Consider the following 19,361-nt stretch of genomic DNA (forward strand, 5'->3'; position numbering starts at 1 on the left):
TGGCATCGTATTGGAAATACCAACATCACTTTGACAATTTTCAAATTGCAGAGAACAAAATGAATGAAGCAGCTAAAGAGAGTGAAAAGACAAATCCAGTTCCAAAGGTTCTTATAAAATGTTAGCCCTCCAGGAAATAAGGCTTGATTATTTCATGCTGTTGGAGACATTGATTTTTGAGTCTTCTCATTGTTGCTTCAGAATACACCACTCAGAGGTGTCAGCAGGGATCAGTGGGATTCTGAAGCACCAGTGGAGAACCCAAACAAAAGTTCACCTGTTCCTACCTGTACATTAAATGCCACAATAGAATAACAGGGAAACATTCTTTTCCTAATTCAGGATTAGTCTTTAAAATTATCCTTGAAGAAATGCTCACTTTAGCTGCCATGCAGCACTGTTGCATTTCAGATTGAAATCCAGACAAAGCTATTCCAACTTGGCTTCCATGAGCAGGATTTGCAACAGTAAGGGACAACATCATGTCCTTTCCTAATGAACCACATTAACTCTGCATGATAGCTTTATTTCTTCGATCACTTAGACCACTCAGCTATTCATCTATTTGTGCTGAGTCACGATTACAAGATATTAATTACCAGTTTGGTAAGTTATTTTTGTTTTTAATTTCCCTGGAGACTTACATGTTAGATTTATAGTCACATACCCAATTACAGTAAAGCTGCTGGAGCCAAAATGACTCCACAAATGGTATTATGCAAATCAATTACAGTAAATCACAGTGGCTCTCACCAGCAGCAGAAGTTATTGCTATCTTTTTTGCATACTCATAACTTTCTTGAACAACTAATTTCAGCTGGAATTGCTCTCTGTCTCACACTACTGCAAAGCTGGAGTAAAATCTTTTCCCTTTCTCCAGGAAATAATGGAAAAGAGGAGGAAAATTTCACTTTATATCTGCAAGGGCACCTGTGAATCTATGTGTGAGTGTGTTCTTACAGAGATCAGCATTCACCTAGTAAAAACCCTGGCCAAAGATTTGGCAGCTTCAGAAACATGAAGGCATTTTTTCACAAAAACCATAGCTAAGCCTTCCACATGGCACACTGAGAGACCAGCCTGCAAGCCCCAAATCCATACTATCAATATTAATTATGTAGATAAGCCCTTGCACTGCACCCCCCGAGGAGATGATGGAACTTTTAAAGCCTTGACTGACAAACTGACCCACAAACTGAAGCAGCCTCTAGGCTTGCTAAACAACAGCAACAGCAAAAAAAAAAAGAGGCTAAACTCCTGTCTCATTGCTCTGCTTGAAATTTAGCATGGTTCAGCTGGCAGTGCCTTACTTTAGAACAGAAAATGCCTCCAGCACCCTTGGTCATTTTCTCTGCTTTGCTGGGGAAAAAAATGTGCCAGGCTTAAAGGCATATATATCTACATATACATATCTACATATTCATGGGGAAAAGGCTGGGAAAAAAAAAAGTGTCACAAGGTGCTAGGGCCACACAGGCATGGGAAAGCAAGGCAGGAATGGTCACTGTACCACTGAGGCAGTCAAGGAGACAGTGGCAGCTATTTCATAGTAGGTTGTCCACTCCGAGGTCATGGTTGATGGGTTGAAGTAAAACATTTCTACCACGTATTTCCTGAACACCCCCAGGAAAGGTCTGTTCCAGCTCAGAACCACAGCAGTAGGTCCCAAAGGGTAAAGAGTCAGATCCTTTATTCCAGTGGGCACTGTAAAGCAGAAATTATGGTTAGTAACATGCATGTGTTATCAGTTCCGCTTTATTTTAAAATAATAATACCTTTCCTTAATCATGTTCTACCTATTTCTGGATTTCTCATGACTTTAATCCCCAAGAACTTCCTGGTCACAAGCAGTTGAATACCATTTTTTAAGCATTTGTCCTCGAGTTTAAAACTACTTTTTCAGAAGTGGCTACAGACCGCTTTGTGTTGGCTGCTTAGCTTGAGATCAAGTACACATCCCACTTTCTCAAAAAGGGAGGGTTCTATTCTACTTTGAAAATCAGGATGCTCAGGAGATATTTCAAGATGCTCAAAACCAAAAGCATCAAAAGCCAGAGCACTGTAAGAAAGGAAAGTTTTCATCTCCAGCCTTCCTTCCCTGGGGAACCCGAAGGTTCTGTCATGTACTGCTATTCTTGTTTACAGACAGTGACACTGAGAAAGAGTCAAGTGTTTTGAAGAATGTCACGTTAAGGGTCAACCTCTGCAGCCTGGATGGTCTGGAAAACAATTATTCTCCATGATTTCACTGAGGCTACTTAAATAAGGACTTAGAGCTACAATTTGCCAGGGCTGCAGAGCCCCAGCTATAGCACACCGGGTCAGAACCCAGATCAGCACCCAGGCTACTTCAGCCCATGTTGGCACATGGCTGCCTTTTACCTTTATAAACCATTTACCACATCTTTGCTTTGCTTTCTCTGAACTGCTGATACTCACCCTGTGAAAATGAGCCTTAGGATAAATGTGGGGAGAATGGAATACTTTTTAAAGTGCATTTTATTTTATTTGAGTTTCATTCGTCATTAGCCACCACTGGTAAGTTCACAGGACAATTTGTTTTTCAGTTCTTTCATTTTAGTATCATATTCAATAAACTGTTGTGAAATGAAAACTCATACAGATGTTGTTTTACTGCATAAAAACAGCCCCTTTGTAATAGGAAAGTTATGAAATGTTCTATTTAGAAACTGATTGCCATTTTCAGTTTTGTATAAACTTTCATGTATGGCCATAAAAAAGTGGAGAAAAGGAAGTAACTTATTTACTTTGGGTATACATGATTTTACTTTTGCAAATTTGCAGATTTTTGAATTACAGTGAGAAAGAAAATCAAAAGTGTTTGTGAAAACTATCTAATGATAGAAATTTTAACATTAAAGTATATATAAATATTTACATAGTAATTTTTCCTTTTCTGAAATATAGCATACTTTACAAATTTTTATTCCGATCAAATTTATGAAAATATATAAGAAGATTGACTAGAATGAAAAGGCTCTCACCATAATCACTAAGCCACATGTTGGCTTTTATTTAAGGATTAAATTCTTAACAGGATAACATTTTTTTCTGTTTCACTTTCTTCCCTACATCACAGAGAAGAAGCAGCATTAAAAATACGAAAGATCTCTAAGTTTCAGCCACTTGCTGTCCCAGTGAGCAGACATTTTGTCAAAAGGAGAAGCTGGGTGACACAGGTTGAATATTTCTCTGCAAATGTAACTCTGTACACTGAATCTCTTTCTCTTTTCCCTCTCTCTACTTAATACATTTTGTTTAAGTGGTAATCTTAACAAAATAAATTACACTGAAACTAAAAGTTACTGAATTCTTTCTTAAATGATCTTTTCTAGGAGCCTGGTGAAATCCTGAATTACAGGTATGGGGGCAGGAGCTCTGCCTGTTGGACATAAAACATTCTTGAAAATGTCAGTGTCAGTCTCAGAGGGCTCTTCTCATTTTCAAATCCCAAAGCAGAGAAGATTGAGATTCACTCTTAAACTTGAGATAATCAAGGCGTGGTCTACAGGACTTAATGAACATACTATATATATTTGAAAAGAAAAAAAAAAAAAAAGAAAAAAATCAAACCCTAAAAAGAAATAAAAGCATTTCAATCAATAGGTTCAGGGGTTACCAATGGAAAATGTGACAGGATCAGAGGGAGGTCCAACCAAAGGTCCTTTCCGTAGGTAAACTACAACTTGGTACTGGGCACCAGGAACAAGATTCTCAATGAGGCTGCTGCTTGAATTCACCTAGGAGGAGAGGAACTCATCAGATATGAAGCATTTACTTGATTAATAAAAGAGTATTGAGACTGTACTTGAATGCTCCATTACAAAAGGCATGAATCAAAGCACATTGGCAGCAAGAACTTCATTCATTAAGTCCCACGTGGCAAAACTGGCAGTGGTCAGGACTGGCCTCACAAATGATCTGACTCAGAGAATTGCACTTGCCTGGCTGCATGAGGTCAGCTACCTCACTGCAGACCCACTCTCTCCTACTGTCAAAGTCTATTACAATATTCAGGCTACATTATTCATTTTCAGGTGGTATTATTCAGGCTGGAGTATTTAGACCACATGTTTTCAATTAGAGCCTGAGGTCTTCCATCAGTCATTGATGCAGCTTTGTGAGCTGAAGGCAGCAGCATTTTGGGGAATCTGTCCTCTGACTGCAGCTACTGAGTGATTCCACAGTGAAATCAGAGAGGAAATATTCTCTGTCACCTCCCCTCCACAGCACCACAAACTGTAACTAAGGGGCATTGTGATTTTTCTTTTCAGCTTGAAAATATCTTCTTTAAAATTCCTGCTGTGCCACACCAGGTTTCAGTCAGAGCTGGGGGCAGAATTCCTGACCAAGTGATTCCTGGTTTGATCCAGCAGGAAGAGGTTCATCTCCTGAAGACTCCACCAACAGCAAATGCACAGAGCAGCTTTGAGGAAAAGCCTTCACACATCCTTTCTAGAGCTGCAGGCTGGTATTTCCTACTAATATTTTCTTCACAACCTTCCCAAAGTCTGTATCACAGCCACCTCTGCACTGGTAGCTTTTTGCAATGCACATAAGTGTATCACTGCCAAGCACAGATTTAGTGAGGAACAGAATTTGTCTCTACCAGCTGCTCTGGAAAGCTAAATCAATTTTATTATGCACCATGTTAGAAATGGATAGAACTCTGCACTGAATTTTGCTCTTTTCAGGTCAGTATGGAGAAGCCAAACCAACAACTATTAACAATTCCAGGTATATAGTAGGTTGATAAAATTTGATACAAATATATATATATAATACAGAAAGAAACAAATAACTGTATTTAGACTTTTCAACCTACTTGCAGTAAATACACATTTACAGATATCTTGTTTATTCACAGATTAACTATAGATACTTGTTTTTGAGTTTGCAGATGAATCCTGTAGTATCTGTGCAAATTATAAAAGCAAATGTTTGGGATCTGTGTTTATAATCACCTACTGGACTTTCTTTCCCATTTAAATGACTGTACTTCTAAGAAATACAAGTAACAATAAAATCAGTTGATTCTGAAAAACAATTCTCAAATTGTCCCAACAAGACACTTCCAAACATTTCAGTTCAAAGCCATTGTTGAACTGAAACTCAAAACTTCTTCAGAGATTAATTTTAAGAGGCGTTTTAAGGGTTGCAGATTATTATTAATTCACTGGCAAGGCTGATCATGAAGTTGAAGGAGGTGATTTACAAGGATGCCAGTAGTCCCCTCCATTCCCATGGGTGGGCTGAGGGTGCAGCAGGGCAGCTCTGCAGTGCTTTGCAGCCTCCTCCATCACACACATTTCAGGGAGCCAGACAGAAGCCATGGCCCTGATCAGAAAAAGGCTGTATCAGCATCCTGGTGAGGTCACTGAGATGTGGGCTAGAATCTTTCTAATTGAAGCCACTGACCTACCACAGGCACAGAGTCTGCACTCACTAAGGGTTTCAAGCAGCAAAAAACTGTCAGGTTTTGGGGTTCAGGACTCTTGATGGTTATAAACACATTCCATAAAGGACTTGTCCATACAAATCACTGGTGGTCTGAATTGCTGTTTGTTTCCCAGTGCTGACACCTTTTCCTATGGATGAAAAGACAAGCTGGCTTCTGATCATCTCCAAACCTCCAGAAGATTTACAGTCAGGCTCTGTACTCAAATGTGGGACAGCTAAGAAATAATTTATGCTGCTTTGATGATAACCATGCATGTGAGCACTTTGCTTTTTACAGATGCACTGCAGCACATGCCTGAGTGAAGCCACAGCAAGTCCAGCAGAAGCAGCACTTTAACAAGCCTGTGGTGAACTGCACATTCTTGCTCCTGGGCTCTCCCCTCCACTCAGCACCAGCCGCATCCCTCCCTCTGGACCGCAGGAGGGAGCAGCTGCCACTGTCCCCTGCAGCCTGACAGAGCCCTGGGGCACAGGGATTCTAAACAGCAGAGTGATTATTTTTACTAGATTGGAAAATGCTCCAGTTTCTGCTCCTTACCTCGGTGCAGTAGTGTTTTTCCAGCCTTTGGCTTTCCTTTTGCTTCTGGCAGGTGAGGGAGAGCACAGACACGATGGTGCTGTTGCCACTGCTCTCCTGTGATGCTGTCCAGGAGGTCAGGGCAGTCGTGGAGCTCAGCACTGTCACTGTCACATGCTGGGGCTTCTCAGTGAGCTCCTCTATCCACTCACCTGTGGGGCCTGGGACATGGCCCAAAAGCACAGGTGAGCAAGCCACTCCATCCATTTGAGGCACACAGGTTAAAACACCCTTCTTTCAGGGAATTATTTATTCCCTTTATTCCCTTTTATAATTATTTATTCCCTCTATAATTATTTAGTTATTTATTAATTATTAATAACATATAATACATTAAATAATTATAAAAATTAAAAATGTATTATTTATTTATTATTTATTCCCTTTCAGGTGAGGGAGGCTAGAATGGCAGATGTCCATCCCCACAGCCCCCAGCTAGCAGAGGTGGCAGCCCCTGGGATAACCTGCAGCAGAGCCCATGACAAGAGGAACGTGCCTGTCTGGAAATTCAGAGGGCAGTAGTCTCTGCTGCTTACCAGAAACCACCCAGCAGGATCAGATTTGCTCCAAGGGAATGCTTAAAAGCACTGGCAGCCAATAATGTACAGATCATTGACCAATATTAAAGGATAAGCACACAGATTTTTTCACCTCTCCACACACTAACACACCCTCCAAGCACACCATAGCCTCAAAGCATAAAATCAAGTTCACAGAGGTCACCATAGTGAAGAATCTCATTCTTTTTGGAGCACTTGGTTGAGAACACAGCTTTAAATATAGATAAAAGAACAGTTTGGAAAATAACTTCAGCTAGACTTGGTCAAAATTTTGTATTTAATGAAAATAGCCCATTTTTCTTGTCACTTTTAAGCAATACTTGTGACCTCTGTCTCCTTGACATTCCTGCTCCATGCAACTCTAATGGTAATTTACATTTATTGATAAAATAAAACAAATGCCAGAGCAAGAATGTGGTTTAAGATCAGGCTATCAGATTTGACTGCTATCTGGAAGTAACAAAAATATGTAACCTAAAGCCAGTAATTTGACAGGATGATTCATGAACCAAGCATTACAAGGAAAATAGGACTGATACTGTGGGCAAAATTTATTCACAGCAGCAGACCCACACCCACACAGGTAAAAAAGAGGAATTTGATCACTAGATTATTCTCTGGAGACAGAGGATGTACATGTAGGTCTCACTATTCAGAAACTGTTTCAGCACTGGCATTAAGGCAGCAGAGATGCCTCGTGTCATAACCCAGAGCTGTAGTCCCCACACAAAAAGCCTACTTGATCAGACTCAGAAAGAGGAATGGAAAAGCAATTTCAACCTAAGAGCATTTGTTCATATCTCCAATTTGGCATTCTACCAGAAATACATATAAAATCTATCTAAAATATTAAGGACCTTGCATTTGACAGAATAACTAAAGTGACTGCCAAGAACCCTCAATTTTGTTGTAAAAGTCTGCAAAACTAACTGACAAAACCCAAAGTTTCTTATGTGTTACATGTAAAATTAAAATGCCATTGCCTTCCTCTAACACCTTAATACTTTATCCATAATAAGGTTCATCCTTAATCTGGCCATCCACACCCCTTTACTTTGGGTTAACATGTTCTCATTTCTCTCAGGTCCACAGTTAGCATGGTGGACACTTTAAGCATTAAATACTGCTCAATGAAAATAGAATATGTCACACCTTGCAAAGTGGAACAACATTTGGTGCTAATAGCAATGCTACATATTTCTTTATCTACTTTAATGCTTTTCATATAATAAAGCTGTCCAACTATTCCTAAAGAAAAACAGAAGACAGTGACATTACAACAGCAGAGACCTTCTCTCTCATGTGCTGTTTTCTGGATGTTTTCCAATTATTGTTTCTTTCCAGTATAAAGTTGTTAAAAATGGAGCAACAGTGGAATTGCTACACACAGTCTAGCATTATGATGAATTAAAGTTTAAATACCTAGTATTTGTAAAGGTTATGAGCTACTAAAGGCACAATTTTTATTCATTATATACTGAAGTGCTTGACTACATTTCCTTTTAATAGGATTTTTTCTGCCAGCTTTGGCTACTGTGTCTTGTTGCAGCATTCATGGTTTGGGAAGGCATTATCTTTTCAAAAAGATATTATCTTTGCAAAATTGTGCAGTGCTGCAAGTATTCCATGGGCATTCTGTAGGGTATATCTATTTCCTTTTGCAGAAAAAGGTACAAGGGTGACCGCAGCCATTAGAAGGATAATGATCTGAATTCACCAACACCTGTCTCACTTGCTGATCCAATTGTCAGTCATGGTATTAGTTTACACAGTAGTGCATTATTACTTTGTCTTTTACTAAATCTCCAGTTAAGAAAGTCTGGGATTCTACAGGGAAATAATAAATTACTTTTTCTCCTTTGAATTTAGCAGGCTGAACCACTTCATCTGCTGTAATTTGCTCTGTGTTCTCTCAGAGACCATTCAATTTCAGAGTTCAGTGTTTAATTGTGCAATTCCCATACTCTCAGCCTGGGCTGCCCTTCATCCCTAACACAGTACATACTCCAGGAGTAGGAAAGTTAAATATTTCCACAGCTCTCTACAACCACCAAATTAATTCTTGGAATTAAATCCTCACTGTGAGAAAAGGGAAACTCAATTCACTTCTGAGCACTGACTCCATCACATCACTTGCTTTCCCAAAACTGCCAAGATGGTACAACCAAGGCTGATCCAGGCAGGTTGCAATACATTAACATATTTGCACTGCATTTCCTTCTCTGGCACAGGGAATTCCAAAAGACCAGACCCCAGTGATCCATCAGCAGGTGCCAGAAATACCCCAGTGGTCAAACTCTGTATATTACAGCTGTGTTGCTCAGGGAGGAAAAGCTGAGTTTGATGAGATACTTACTGATATAAAAGCTGAGTGTTTTTGCTGATTGACTTCCCCGAACTTCACAAGAGCCAGAGGAGCTGAATGTTGTTACAGACAACTTGTATTTTCCTGGTTCTTTCAGTTCAGCAACAAATTTGTGAGTGTCCTCACTCACTGTCAAAAACTCTGTGGAATTCTCTAAATCAGGAGGGAAAAAAAAGTGTGGATTAATTGAAATTTGAAAGGTTCCAGCCACCAAGAGAATTATTTATATCAGAAATGCTAATCCTGTTTCAACTGTGGGATTAAAATGTATCCAAAAGGATTTATTCAAACAGTGTGGCAATATGTACAACAGTAAAAATCCTGTTTAACAAAAGAGAACTGAAAAGTGTGGTTTACACCTGCCCAGCCAGAAGTAGATGCTGCTCAATGCAAAAACTCCTCAAGAAATACATGGGATCTAACAAAGCCCTCTGTGTGGGAATTTATAAAATCAGAGGGTTTTGGGAAAGGTGCAAAAGGCAGGCTTTTAAGGACAGCAGAACTGTGATTAGAGCTAAGCAATAGTCACGAGATAGGTCAGTAGAAAAAAGATGTAAAAAGTAGAAAAGTAAGGATAATAGCTGCAGAAAAGTATATCTAGTGAGATATTAGGAAGTTTTAAACTTAATAATGGAGCTCTGTGCATTGTGTTTTAAGGCTTACAAGCAGGTATTGTATTTGAAATAAGCAATCATTGTTTTAACCAAAGGTACCTGTGGTTGGATAGAACTACTGTCAATGTGCTCTTGCTTTGTGTGATTAGTCAAAAAACTTATAAAGTAAGTTGTAACATTAAGTTCTTGGTCTGTAAGTTCTTGGTCTGCTGCCTGGGATGTGAGCTGATGGCATCTTCCCATTGTCATAACCATGTAATGAGACTGATGCTGGAAAATAAAACAGCTCAAAACATGTTCCTAGCTGGTTTTGATTTGTACATAGAGCCCAGCCAGCAATACTCTGAAGCACAGTACCAGATAATAATTCATGGAGGAGACAACCACCAATGGAATTACAGAAAAGGAGGACGAGAAGGGCACAAGGCTCTGGTTTACCTTCCCTTTCAATATTGATGTGGAAACCATCAAAGGCAGTAGGGGGCTTTGGGGGCAACCAGGTCAGCACCATCTGCACAGGAAGGAAGGGAGGGGGTTCTGCTGTGGGTCTGCCAGACCCCGTGTTGGCATCAGTGGCTTCATAATCCCTGGAACCTGCACGGACAAACTCCTCCTCCCCCTCGGAGGACTCGGCCTCACTGGACCACCAGGATGGCTGCGAGCTGGCTCCATCCTCGGTGCTGTTGGACTGCTCATCCAGCCAGGCTGCAGAGGAGTTTGCTGCTGGGGTTTCAGTGGAGCTCTCTGAAGGATGGCTGGATTTCTCTTTCCTCATGATTTCCTGCGGTCTGATGAAGGACTCTTCGGCGAAATTCCCGCTGTGCTCTTCCCAGTTGTTCCTGTTGATTGGTACAATCTGGACAGAAATGTTTCGGGGTGGGTAAGGAACTAGAAGAGAAGCAAGGGATAGGCTTTTAATGGGTATGTTCTGTGCACCTTTAAATGTATTGATTCCCCAGACAAATACCATTCTTCTAGGGATTGCTTGCACCTTTAAATGTATTAATTCCCCAAACAAATTGCATTCTCCTAGGGATTGCTTGAAATAACTTCTTCTCACTAAGATCCTCCCTTCTCTTGCTTATTCTCATACATATAGCAGAAGGGACTGTAGAGGGATCAAGATGAGTAAATTCACAGATAAATTCACAGCATAATCACAATAAAGAATGCCAGGAAAATTTCAGTGCTATTGTAACAGCAAGGCTACTCCAGTGTGAATTTTTAACAGTGAATCTTTATTGTGTCTTCCAGGAAGTTCTTGATCGTGGAAAAAAAGCCCACCTCTGTAGAAATTAATTGAAACATATGCAAAAGGAATACATGGCATAGCTCATATTTAAAAAAATAACCTTGCTGTAGGGCTTTTCATATGCTTTTAGCAGCCACCTTTTCACAAGCATTAAACATCAGTTTAAAATTTAATATTTGTGAAAGCTTGATCTTAAGATTTGGGTCTCCACAAGACAAGAGTCTGGCACGCAAAGAAGTTACTTCAGCTGATGCCAGGAGGTGAACACACAGCATTTTGTCTGTCTCACTGTAATTGCTTGTCTGCCTCTCCTGACACACTCTAAGTGTGAGTATCCTCTGCAAATAAGTTTGCCTGGCACCTTTTAAGCTGGCACTTTACAGCGCACTAATTTGTTCAACTCCCATCGCAGTCACAGCCACTAATAGAAAACCAGACTCTACATTCTCATTGCAGTTCATGTGAAAAATGAGGCATGGGAGGGCAGCAGCAAAAAAAAAAAAAGGGATCCTGTTGGTTACGGTTCTATACCTCAACAACTATATTTAGGATCTTCAGGACGGAACTCAGCTGGCATCAGTTGGCTTAGTTCTGTCCAAGGCAATGGACCAGCACCAGTGTATTCATCTGAAGATTTGGCCTTTTGATTTTATCACTGGTACATTTCACTTTGGACCCTGATAAATGTCTGCGGTCCAAGAGATTAACAGAAAAGTTTTGGGCACCATCTCAGGACCAAATTAAATTAGTTCTGGACCCTGAACAAATGCAATTTTCAGCCTTTGCAACATTGCTGTCTTGGAAATTAAAAGTTCATGCTTCAGGGCACAGAGTGGCCGCCAAGTCGGGCAGCTATGACATTCTTCTCCGTGATGGAAAAGTGCACAGTGAGGAAGGTCTTCTCGAGCAGTTCAGCTGTGACTCACTGCACAAGGAGACAGAGCAGCAGAGACAGATCAATAGTCTGCTCAGTGCAGCTATTCCTGTGGCATAAAAATTCATTCCTCGCATGTGGTGGTGTTTGAGGGCCCCCCAGGACGAGGGAAGAGATGAGAATCTTGACTCCATGTTTCAGAAGGCTGATTTCTTATTTTATGATATTTATATTATATTAAAAGAAAATGATATATTAAAACTATACTAAAGAAAGAGAAAGGAGGGAGACATCAGAAAGCTAGAAAAGAATGAATAATAAAATCTTGTGACTGACCAGAGTCCCCACACAACTGGACCTATGATTGGTCACCAAGTAAAAAAATCCACATGGAAGCAACCAAAGATGCACCTGTTGGTAAGCAACCTCCAAACCACACTCCAAGCAATCAGATAATTACTGCTTACATTTATTTTCTGAGGCTTCTCAGGAGAAAAATCCTGGCAAAAGGATTTTTCAGAAAATGTGTGTGTGATACTCGCACAAGGCCTAGGATACCTCATGTGAAGGAGAAGTTATTTTTTAAGAAGCAAGCTTTATAAGAGAAACACTCACACAAATTTCCCTCTGCACTGTTTGCATCACAAGCCTATGGAACAGCCACAACATCCTCCCTCCCCTCCTGTGCTCCCAGGGGTGCTCCCACACAGACCTTGCTCTCTGTGGGATCAGCCCCCTCCCCACAGCAGCAAGAAAAGCAGCAATACAGACTTGGAAGAAATGGTGTGTAGGAATTTTCATCACCTGTTCTGTGCTGCTTGGGCTCGTGCTGGACCCCACTGTATTCCACCAGCGTGCTCTTGTTGAAGGTTGCTTCCGATACCAACTGAAAGGTGATGTTACTGTAGCATATGCCTGGCAGCCAGTGATTGAAAACTGTTTTACCTTTGAAGAAATCTGCAGAAGGTTTAAGGAGAAAAGAAGGAAGGAAAAAAAAAGTGGATAATGTATCAAATGTTCACTTTCTGATAATGTGACTGCACATGGTAAATGGGCAATGCTTTAGATGTTTAAACATTTTTCAGCCTGCTCTGAGACATGAAATTGTAATAATTCAGTTTGCCAACACTTTTCCTGGCTGTCAAAGCCACTTTGCTACCAGAAAAAGAGAGACCAAAAAAAAAAAACCAACAGCAACAACAAAAAAAAAAAGCCCAGCACAAGAAACACGAGAGCTGCTTTTCACTGGCAAGGGAAGTGAATCTGGCAACCTGCTCCATGTGACAGGGAATATCTCAAAGAGCGTCTGACAGTTCCTGCAGACCTTTAACTGCTGCACGCAAAACCTCTTTGGTGTTTTGCTGACTGAGGCCCAGAGTTTGTGGGAGATGTTCAAAGGAACAATTGAGTGGTGCTGAGGGCTCAGCCCACATCCACCACACATGAGGGCTGAGGAGAACTTGCTCAGGGCTATCTGGCTGTGTGCAAGCTGATTAGTGAATCTCCTAATTTAGGCTGACTCTTTTATTTATCAGCAGTTTTAGCATTACAGCCCCCAGAACCATCTATTAGCTGTGGATGAGACAAATTACTGCTGGTGTCCCTTTTGTTCTCTGCAAAGAGGTCACCTGTATTTTCTGCCATGATCCAGACTTTATCCTTCCTAACTTCTGGTACTTTACAGCACTGAGGAGAGGATTTCTAGCCCCACTTTGTATTGAAGCAAAGAGACTCCCAAATACTCTGACCTCCCTCTGGAGATGTGTATCTTCCTCTGCTGACTTTAAAGAGAGTTTACAGTGACCAGTCAGAAGACTGGGATCCTTAATCCAGTGCCTAAAATTCAATTCAGCGCCTAAAATTCAATTCAGCACTTACAGGATTGCCCAAAGATTTTGATTTTGGATTTAATTTTGATTTGATTTTGGATTTTACTGCCATTATGTGATGTCAAACCATTGGGGTTTCAGGGTCCACAAGGTACGTGGGTGGATTCCTCACCTCTTAGGGTGCTTCCCACAGGACATTTATAGCCCCATTTATATCTCTGAGACAGATACTGTGCTTAAGCTATACTGCAGGGCAAAAGTTGTAAACAAATATATGAAAGAGTTCAGTTACAAACAAATAAAAAAAGAAAGCAGAATTTGCTCTTGTTCAGATCATTCAGGTTGGTTGTTTGCTCAGGCTGACTGTCTAGACTGTTAGATTGATTGTCCCTGATTAGATTTCTTTAGGAGCATTGAAATTTCTATTTTGCATCAGGGTTTATTAGCTCAGGGACACACTGAATGCTGCATTGATGTACTGTACAGCATAGCACTGTGTCACTGCAGGGTGACACAGAACCACCAGGTTTGATCCTGTGCCAACAATCAGGTCTATTGAATGGGTTTCCCTCCTCTGGGACATCCCAGAGCTTTCCTATCATCCACAGACCGAAGAGGGAATTTTGGCCAGAGGGAAGAGTCTGGGAGCTTTTGTATTGCTTTGAACTGATGCACAAGCACCAGGGACTGGGGATGCCTTCCCTGGCTAATTTCAGTCTGAATACAAGAATCCAGAGTCTTCCTCTAAAATCCAAAAGAAGGGGAACATCACTAGCACAAGGATTCTAGCAATTTAAAAATCCCAAGTGAACCACCAGCTCAATTCAAAGAGCCATCCCTTACTTCACAATATATAAGCACATTACCAGAAGCACAAATCATTGTATAAATACATGTCAAAACCCCATCTAAGGCCACTGTTTTGGATGTTTCCAGCAGAGTTAACATTAAATTTTGGTGAAATAGTTTCCACCTACCTTTGTAGAGCATTGTTCTGTAGTCTTTTCCTTCCCAATAGCTTATATTGACCCTGGTAAAAACATTGTACTTCTCTGGGTACTGAATTTCAAACAACACTCCTGTTTCTGGAGATGGCTTGTAATCATAGATAGAAACATTGCTCACAGGAAGTGGTTCTAAAGGATATACAAACAAAAGGGGAAAAAAAGGAAGAAAGGGGCAGATTAATAGGCAAACCGAGTTCTTTGCACATATACAATATCAATGAAAATAAATGTTTTTGAAGGTATGCTATGGTATATATGGTATATACCATATATATGGTATATATACAATATCAATGAAAATAAATGCTCTTGTAGGTATGGCACAGGCACTCTTAAATCTACCAGATGATATTTAGGGTTTCACTGAGGTGAGGGGCAAACTACCTGGGACATTGTCAAAGCCAGTATTTCTATATTTCTCTCCCTTCAAAGAAGGTATCTTCTTAACACTTATGCTTTAACGGCAAAATGTCCATATTTGACATTAAAAAAAGTTATTATTTAAGTATTCACAGTCATGACCTCAGAAATATTTTCATCTTTAACACTTGTCAATCATGTAGAAGTGCCCAGACAAAACCAACACAACACTTGAAGCTGTTTGTGACTTCAGCATAAATGCAGAGCTTTCAAGATGAGCTGAGAAAATAATGTAATGGCCAAAGGAAGCTACATGAATAAAGATTTCCTATTTTGGTTCCCATACATTTCTTTGTTTCATGGGTAGTTATACAGTCCCCATTCCCACCATGTGAGAGGCCCACATCCTTATCTGTTTATCCACACCAAACTTCTACAAAATAAACAGGACCACTACCATTATTTTACAGGTGAATAACTGAGGTACAGAGAAGAAAAGTGATTTATTGTAGGGTACAGGGAAAGCCTGTGCACAAGAAGGAGATAAGTCAGGAATTGCTGCTTTCTGAGAGTCAGGTAGGCCAGAAAAAATAAGAAAATTATCCTGTGTCCTGGGATCTGAAATCCAGACCAGTGCAGCTCCATCAGCTGAGGAAAGCCATGTCAGTTCACTGCTGCATTGCTGCTGACAATAAGAGTCACATCTTTATTCAGCCTTCTCTATTCATTAAAAACCCCCAAGAAAAACTAAAAGAAAGAATACCTTTTGTTCAATGCTCTACTCAGCAAGAAAAAAATGACAGCAACCCAATTATCCTGTGGTTAAGAGGTCCAAGCAAGGTTATACTGTTAGCTGAAATTTGTCATAGTAACATATTTTAATAGAGATAGTTAATACAATTACGCCTACATCCTTATAAAGATTAGCATGTTGATTTAGTTCTTGCACACTACAGGGATCAGATTGCAAAATTCAGGCTGTTGATTAGCACAGCCTTACAGGACCATTTGAGTTCAAAATTCTGCTGCTCTAGGCCCTGGAGAAAAACTAATAAAATATTTTTTTCCCCGAAGAGCACAGTCACAATGGAAAGGAGAAAGAGCAGATGAAATGGGAAGATCAGTATCAGAATCAAAAGTGGTGATCCCACAGGAGGTGGAGTAGGTTAATCAAAGATGGAAAAGTAAGACCATAGTAAAAAAGGAAACTAAATCCCAATGACCAGCAGAGTATTTCCACTACAGCTTTAAGTTTCTAGATGTGATGAGAAACAGAGAAGAAAAAACAACAGGGAATAAAACCATAGATGCAAACAAAATCTCTCACCAGAACCAGTGTCTCATCATTTCTAACTTTACCAGAGCATGGAAATGCAATAGTGTGGGATTATTAAACTATTTCTCATGGCATTATCTCCATCAGATATATATCAGTATATTTGTACACTAACCACTTACAAAGAGAAACTCCCCATTCTACAGATACCAACAGGCACTTCAGTGATGGGATCTGTGAAAATTCTGCTGACATTTCATGATAGCCCAGAAATAAACAGGAGTAGAGCAGAGCACAGGAAACAAAGCCTACCCTCTTCTTTCTGCCAATGCTCTTCCAGTTGCTTATTCCGAAATAAAGAGTGGAAATGACTCTCCACATGGCCAGAGGGTTCATATCACAGCTCACACAGCACACCAGAGTGGTTTAAATGTCAATAACAATCTCTAAATAGCACAGAGCTTATGTGCAGGCATCTCCCACATTGGTGGGTGTGCCTTAGGCTTTCTCCTGCTATCTCATTCATATCTGAGGTCTCCTCTTTTGAAAGAATTACTGAAACTTTCTTGTGCCAGTGATTCAATTACCCCTATTTATTCCTTCCTACAACAAATCAAATAAAGGATGGAAGCTATATTCATTTTTAATCCAGATGATTTTTCCTCCTGATGCTTTGATTTAATTAAGCAACAATTGAATTAAGTGGTAATCACCACAGACTCTCTTTCGCGTCGCTATCTTCCTCTCGCTATCCTCTCCTTGCTCATGGCTGATGTTAACAGAGCTGCATGAGTGGCATAATGCAATTTAAAGATCCTCCCATTATCTTACTTCCTTCAGCACCAAATCTTCACATCAAAAGCTATTTGCACAGTGTGAAATTAAAAGAACGCTCAGCAGATTGTGTTCTGTCTTCCACTTACTAACTGCTCCTAGGGCTATTAGAATTAAAGAATATGTAAAATGCCACTCTTTACTATCTATATTTATAATTCAGAGCATAAACAATCCAGTCTTTTTAATTTTACTATTCTCAGTGTTTAGGATGCAGCTTGTCACAGATTTCAATGGCTGTCAAGAAATAGCCTAAATTGAGTGGAATCACAGAAATTTAATACTTAGAGCTTTATAAAAGCCCTGTACTATGGTGAAGTCATATTACAGAAGGGATTTAGAGCATTTCACTGTCCCTTTTAATAGTTTAAACCACCTCTTCACTTACAATCTCTATTTTTAGACTTGGAGATTATATTATACACACATAGACAAGATTGCAGGATCAAGACCTGAATTTGCCATTTTTCTTAGTGTCTCAGAACTGCTGCTTCTGTAGCAGCTGCTTTCCCATTTTATCTGTTTACAGGAAACTCAACTTCCCTGTTTATCCTGGACTTTCCAGCATTTTGCATTTAGCACATAACTTGCATTACACAAGCATCAAGACAGCATAATAAACGTGCCTAACATCTTTCTCCGATGCCCTGGAAAATTCTGAATGCAAAATCCTCCATTAATGCATTCAGTTTGTGTCAGACACATTAATATTTGCAATTCAGGAGGGGAAAAAATGTGCTATGAAAATAAGTACCATATTTCAATCCAAATTAATTTGTTTGCAATATGTGCAGATTGGGTCACTCTACAAATTGAATTGATTATTGCTGTGGCTTTGAATACAGCATTACATGTGGGACTGAGATCTTTTGTTTCTCACATTGGACCCAGATTAATAATTTTTTACCTCCATATTGTGACTTTTATAAAAAAGATGCCCCATTAATGGAGTGACCTAACCCCTATGGGTAATTCCCTTTATTTACATGAAGAAGTTGTGAATTATGTGATTTTCTCCCCAGGATGACACTACTTATGTAGCTGTATCATTACTGGGAGTAAGTCACAGCCAGGGTAAATCTTCCATTATGCTGTAAACTTTAGGATGGTTTATCTCTTGTTAAAAAGAAACCATCTTTGACATTAAAGAAGATCTTGTTCAGTACTTTGGGAACACAATGTTCAAGTTTATGATAGGTAATAGTGATATTGTGCTATTGCTTATGAAGGGGGAATGTAAGTGAAAATAGCACTTGAGCAATGATGACATGTAGTGCAATTTCTACATGGTCACATAAGGTGATAAATAAAAAGATGACACAACCTAAAAAATAATGTTGTCACAAGAACAAAGGCATATCTATTGTTCTTGAACAGATTTAGGCCAATTGTTTAGATCTGCCTTACAAGGCAAATTACAGCAGGCTGCAGTTCTTTCTGTTTCTTTGATTCTGATGGAGAAGTTCTTTCACCCTAAAAAGAGGATAACATGGTTTATTTGCTGGGAGAAGATGAGCCCTAATGGACCTAGATGCTGTTGTGAGTTACATTTCAAAGTTAGGGCTGCCATGGATAACCAGCCTTTCTAAAGGTGTTTCACGTCATCCTTTAAGAAAGAGAAAAAAACATGAAGGGCTAAAGTTTCACATTTCATTAAGGGGGAAAATCCTCTGAAGCTCAGAGGTAAAGAACCCTGATCCATTAACAAGCCAGAGGAAAGGACTGGACCTGCTGAATCACTTCCTGCAGCATCTGGCACAATGACAACAGAGCATTAACTGGGTGTAATGCCAATTACATTCTGAGGGCTGGAGATCAGAGTCCCAGGCAGCAGCTGTTGGCCTCTCCAGGAGAATATTTTTATAGGAGACACAGAGGCAGAACTCCCCCTAAAGGGAACATATTTCACAGTTATGTATGCAGGGAACCATCAGCTTTTGAAACAATGAAACATTTTACCACTCAGAATTCCTAATCATCAGTTAAAATAAAAGCCAGGCAGAGCTGCTCTTAATTACCATCACAGATCCTCAGATCCAGATTTCTCCAATTCCCAGCAGAGACACATTTTTTCCTGCAGCACACAGTATCTTTGCAATGTACAGCTTTTCCCATTCCTACAAATGTATAAACATTTTTTTCCTTCACAACGTAAAGCTGACAGTGCACATGGAAAAAAAAAAAAAGAAGATGCTATATGGGTATGAGTCACCCTGAGAAGGATAAAATAAGGCTTCAAGCTGGGAAAATGTAGGGTGAGTGAGTGAGAACATCAATCACTGATTTTACAGATGTGCTCTTCATTTATTTCATAAACTACTTTAAAATCAAT

General features: G+C 39.8%; 1 protein-coding gene across 2 annotated transcripts in view; it reads right to left on the minus strand.

Moving 5' to 3' along the window:
• The window catches only part of PTPRO (protein tyrosine phosphatase receptor type O), a 148,131-nt gene that overhangs the window by 42,918 nt on the left and 85,852 nt on the right, over positions 1-19,361 (minus strand). For both annotated transcript variants that reach the window (XM_066549772.1, XM_066549773.1), the window contains exons 3-9: positions 14,530-14,688; positions 12,528-12,680; positions 10,036-10,485; positions 8,975-9,136; positions 6,020-6,219; positions 3,641-3,761; positions 1,511-1,704 (exon numbers count right to left, since the gene is read on the minus strand). In XM_066549772.1, coding sequence (XP_066405869.1) covers positions 1,511-1,704; positions 3,641-3,761; positions 6,020-6,219; positions 8,975-9,136; positions 10,036-10,485; positions 12,528-12,680; positions 14,530-14,688 — 1,439 coding nt within the window. The remainder of the gene's footprint in view (positions 1-1,510; positions 1,705-3,640; positions 3,762-6,019; positions 6,220-8,974; positions 9,137-10,035; positions 10,486-12,527; positions 12,681-14,529; positions 14,689-19,361) is intronic.

The sequence above is a fragment of the Molothrus aeneus genome, chromosome 5 (genome assembly GCF_037042795.1).
Source record: "Molothrus aeneus isolate 106 chromosome 5, BPBGC_Maene_1.0, whole genome shotgun sequence".
Taxonomy (NCBI): domain Eukaryota; kingdom Metazoa; phylum Chordata; class Aves; order Passeriformes; family Icteridae; genus Molothrus; species Molothrus aeneus.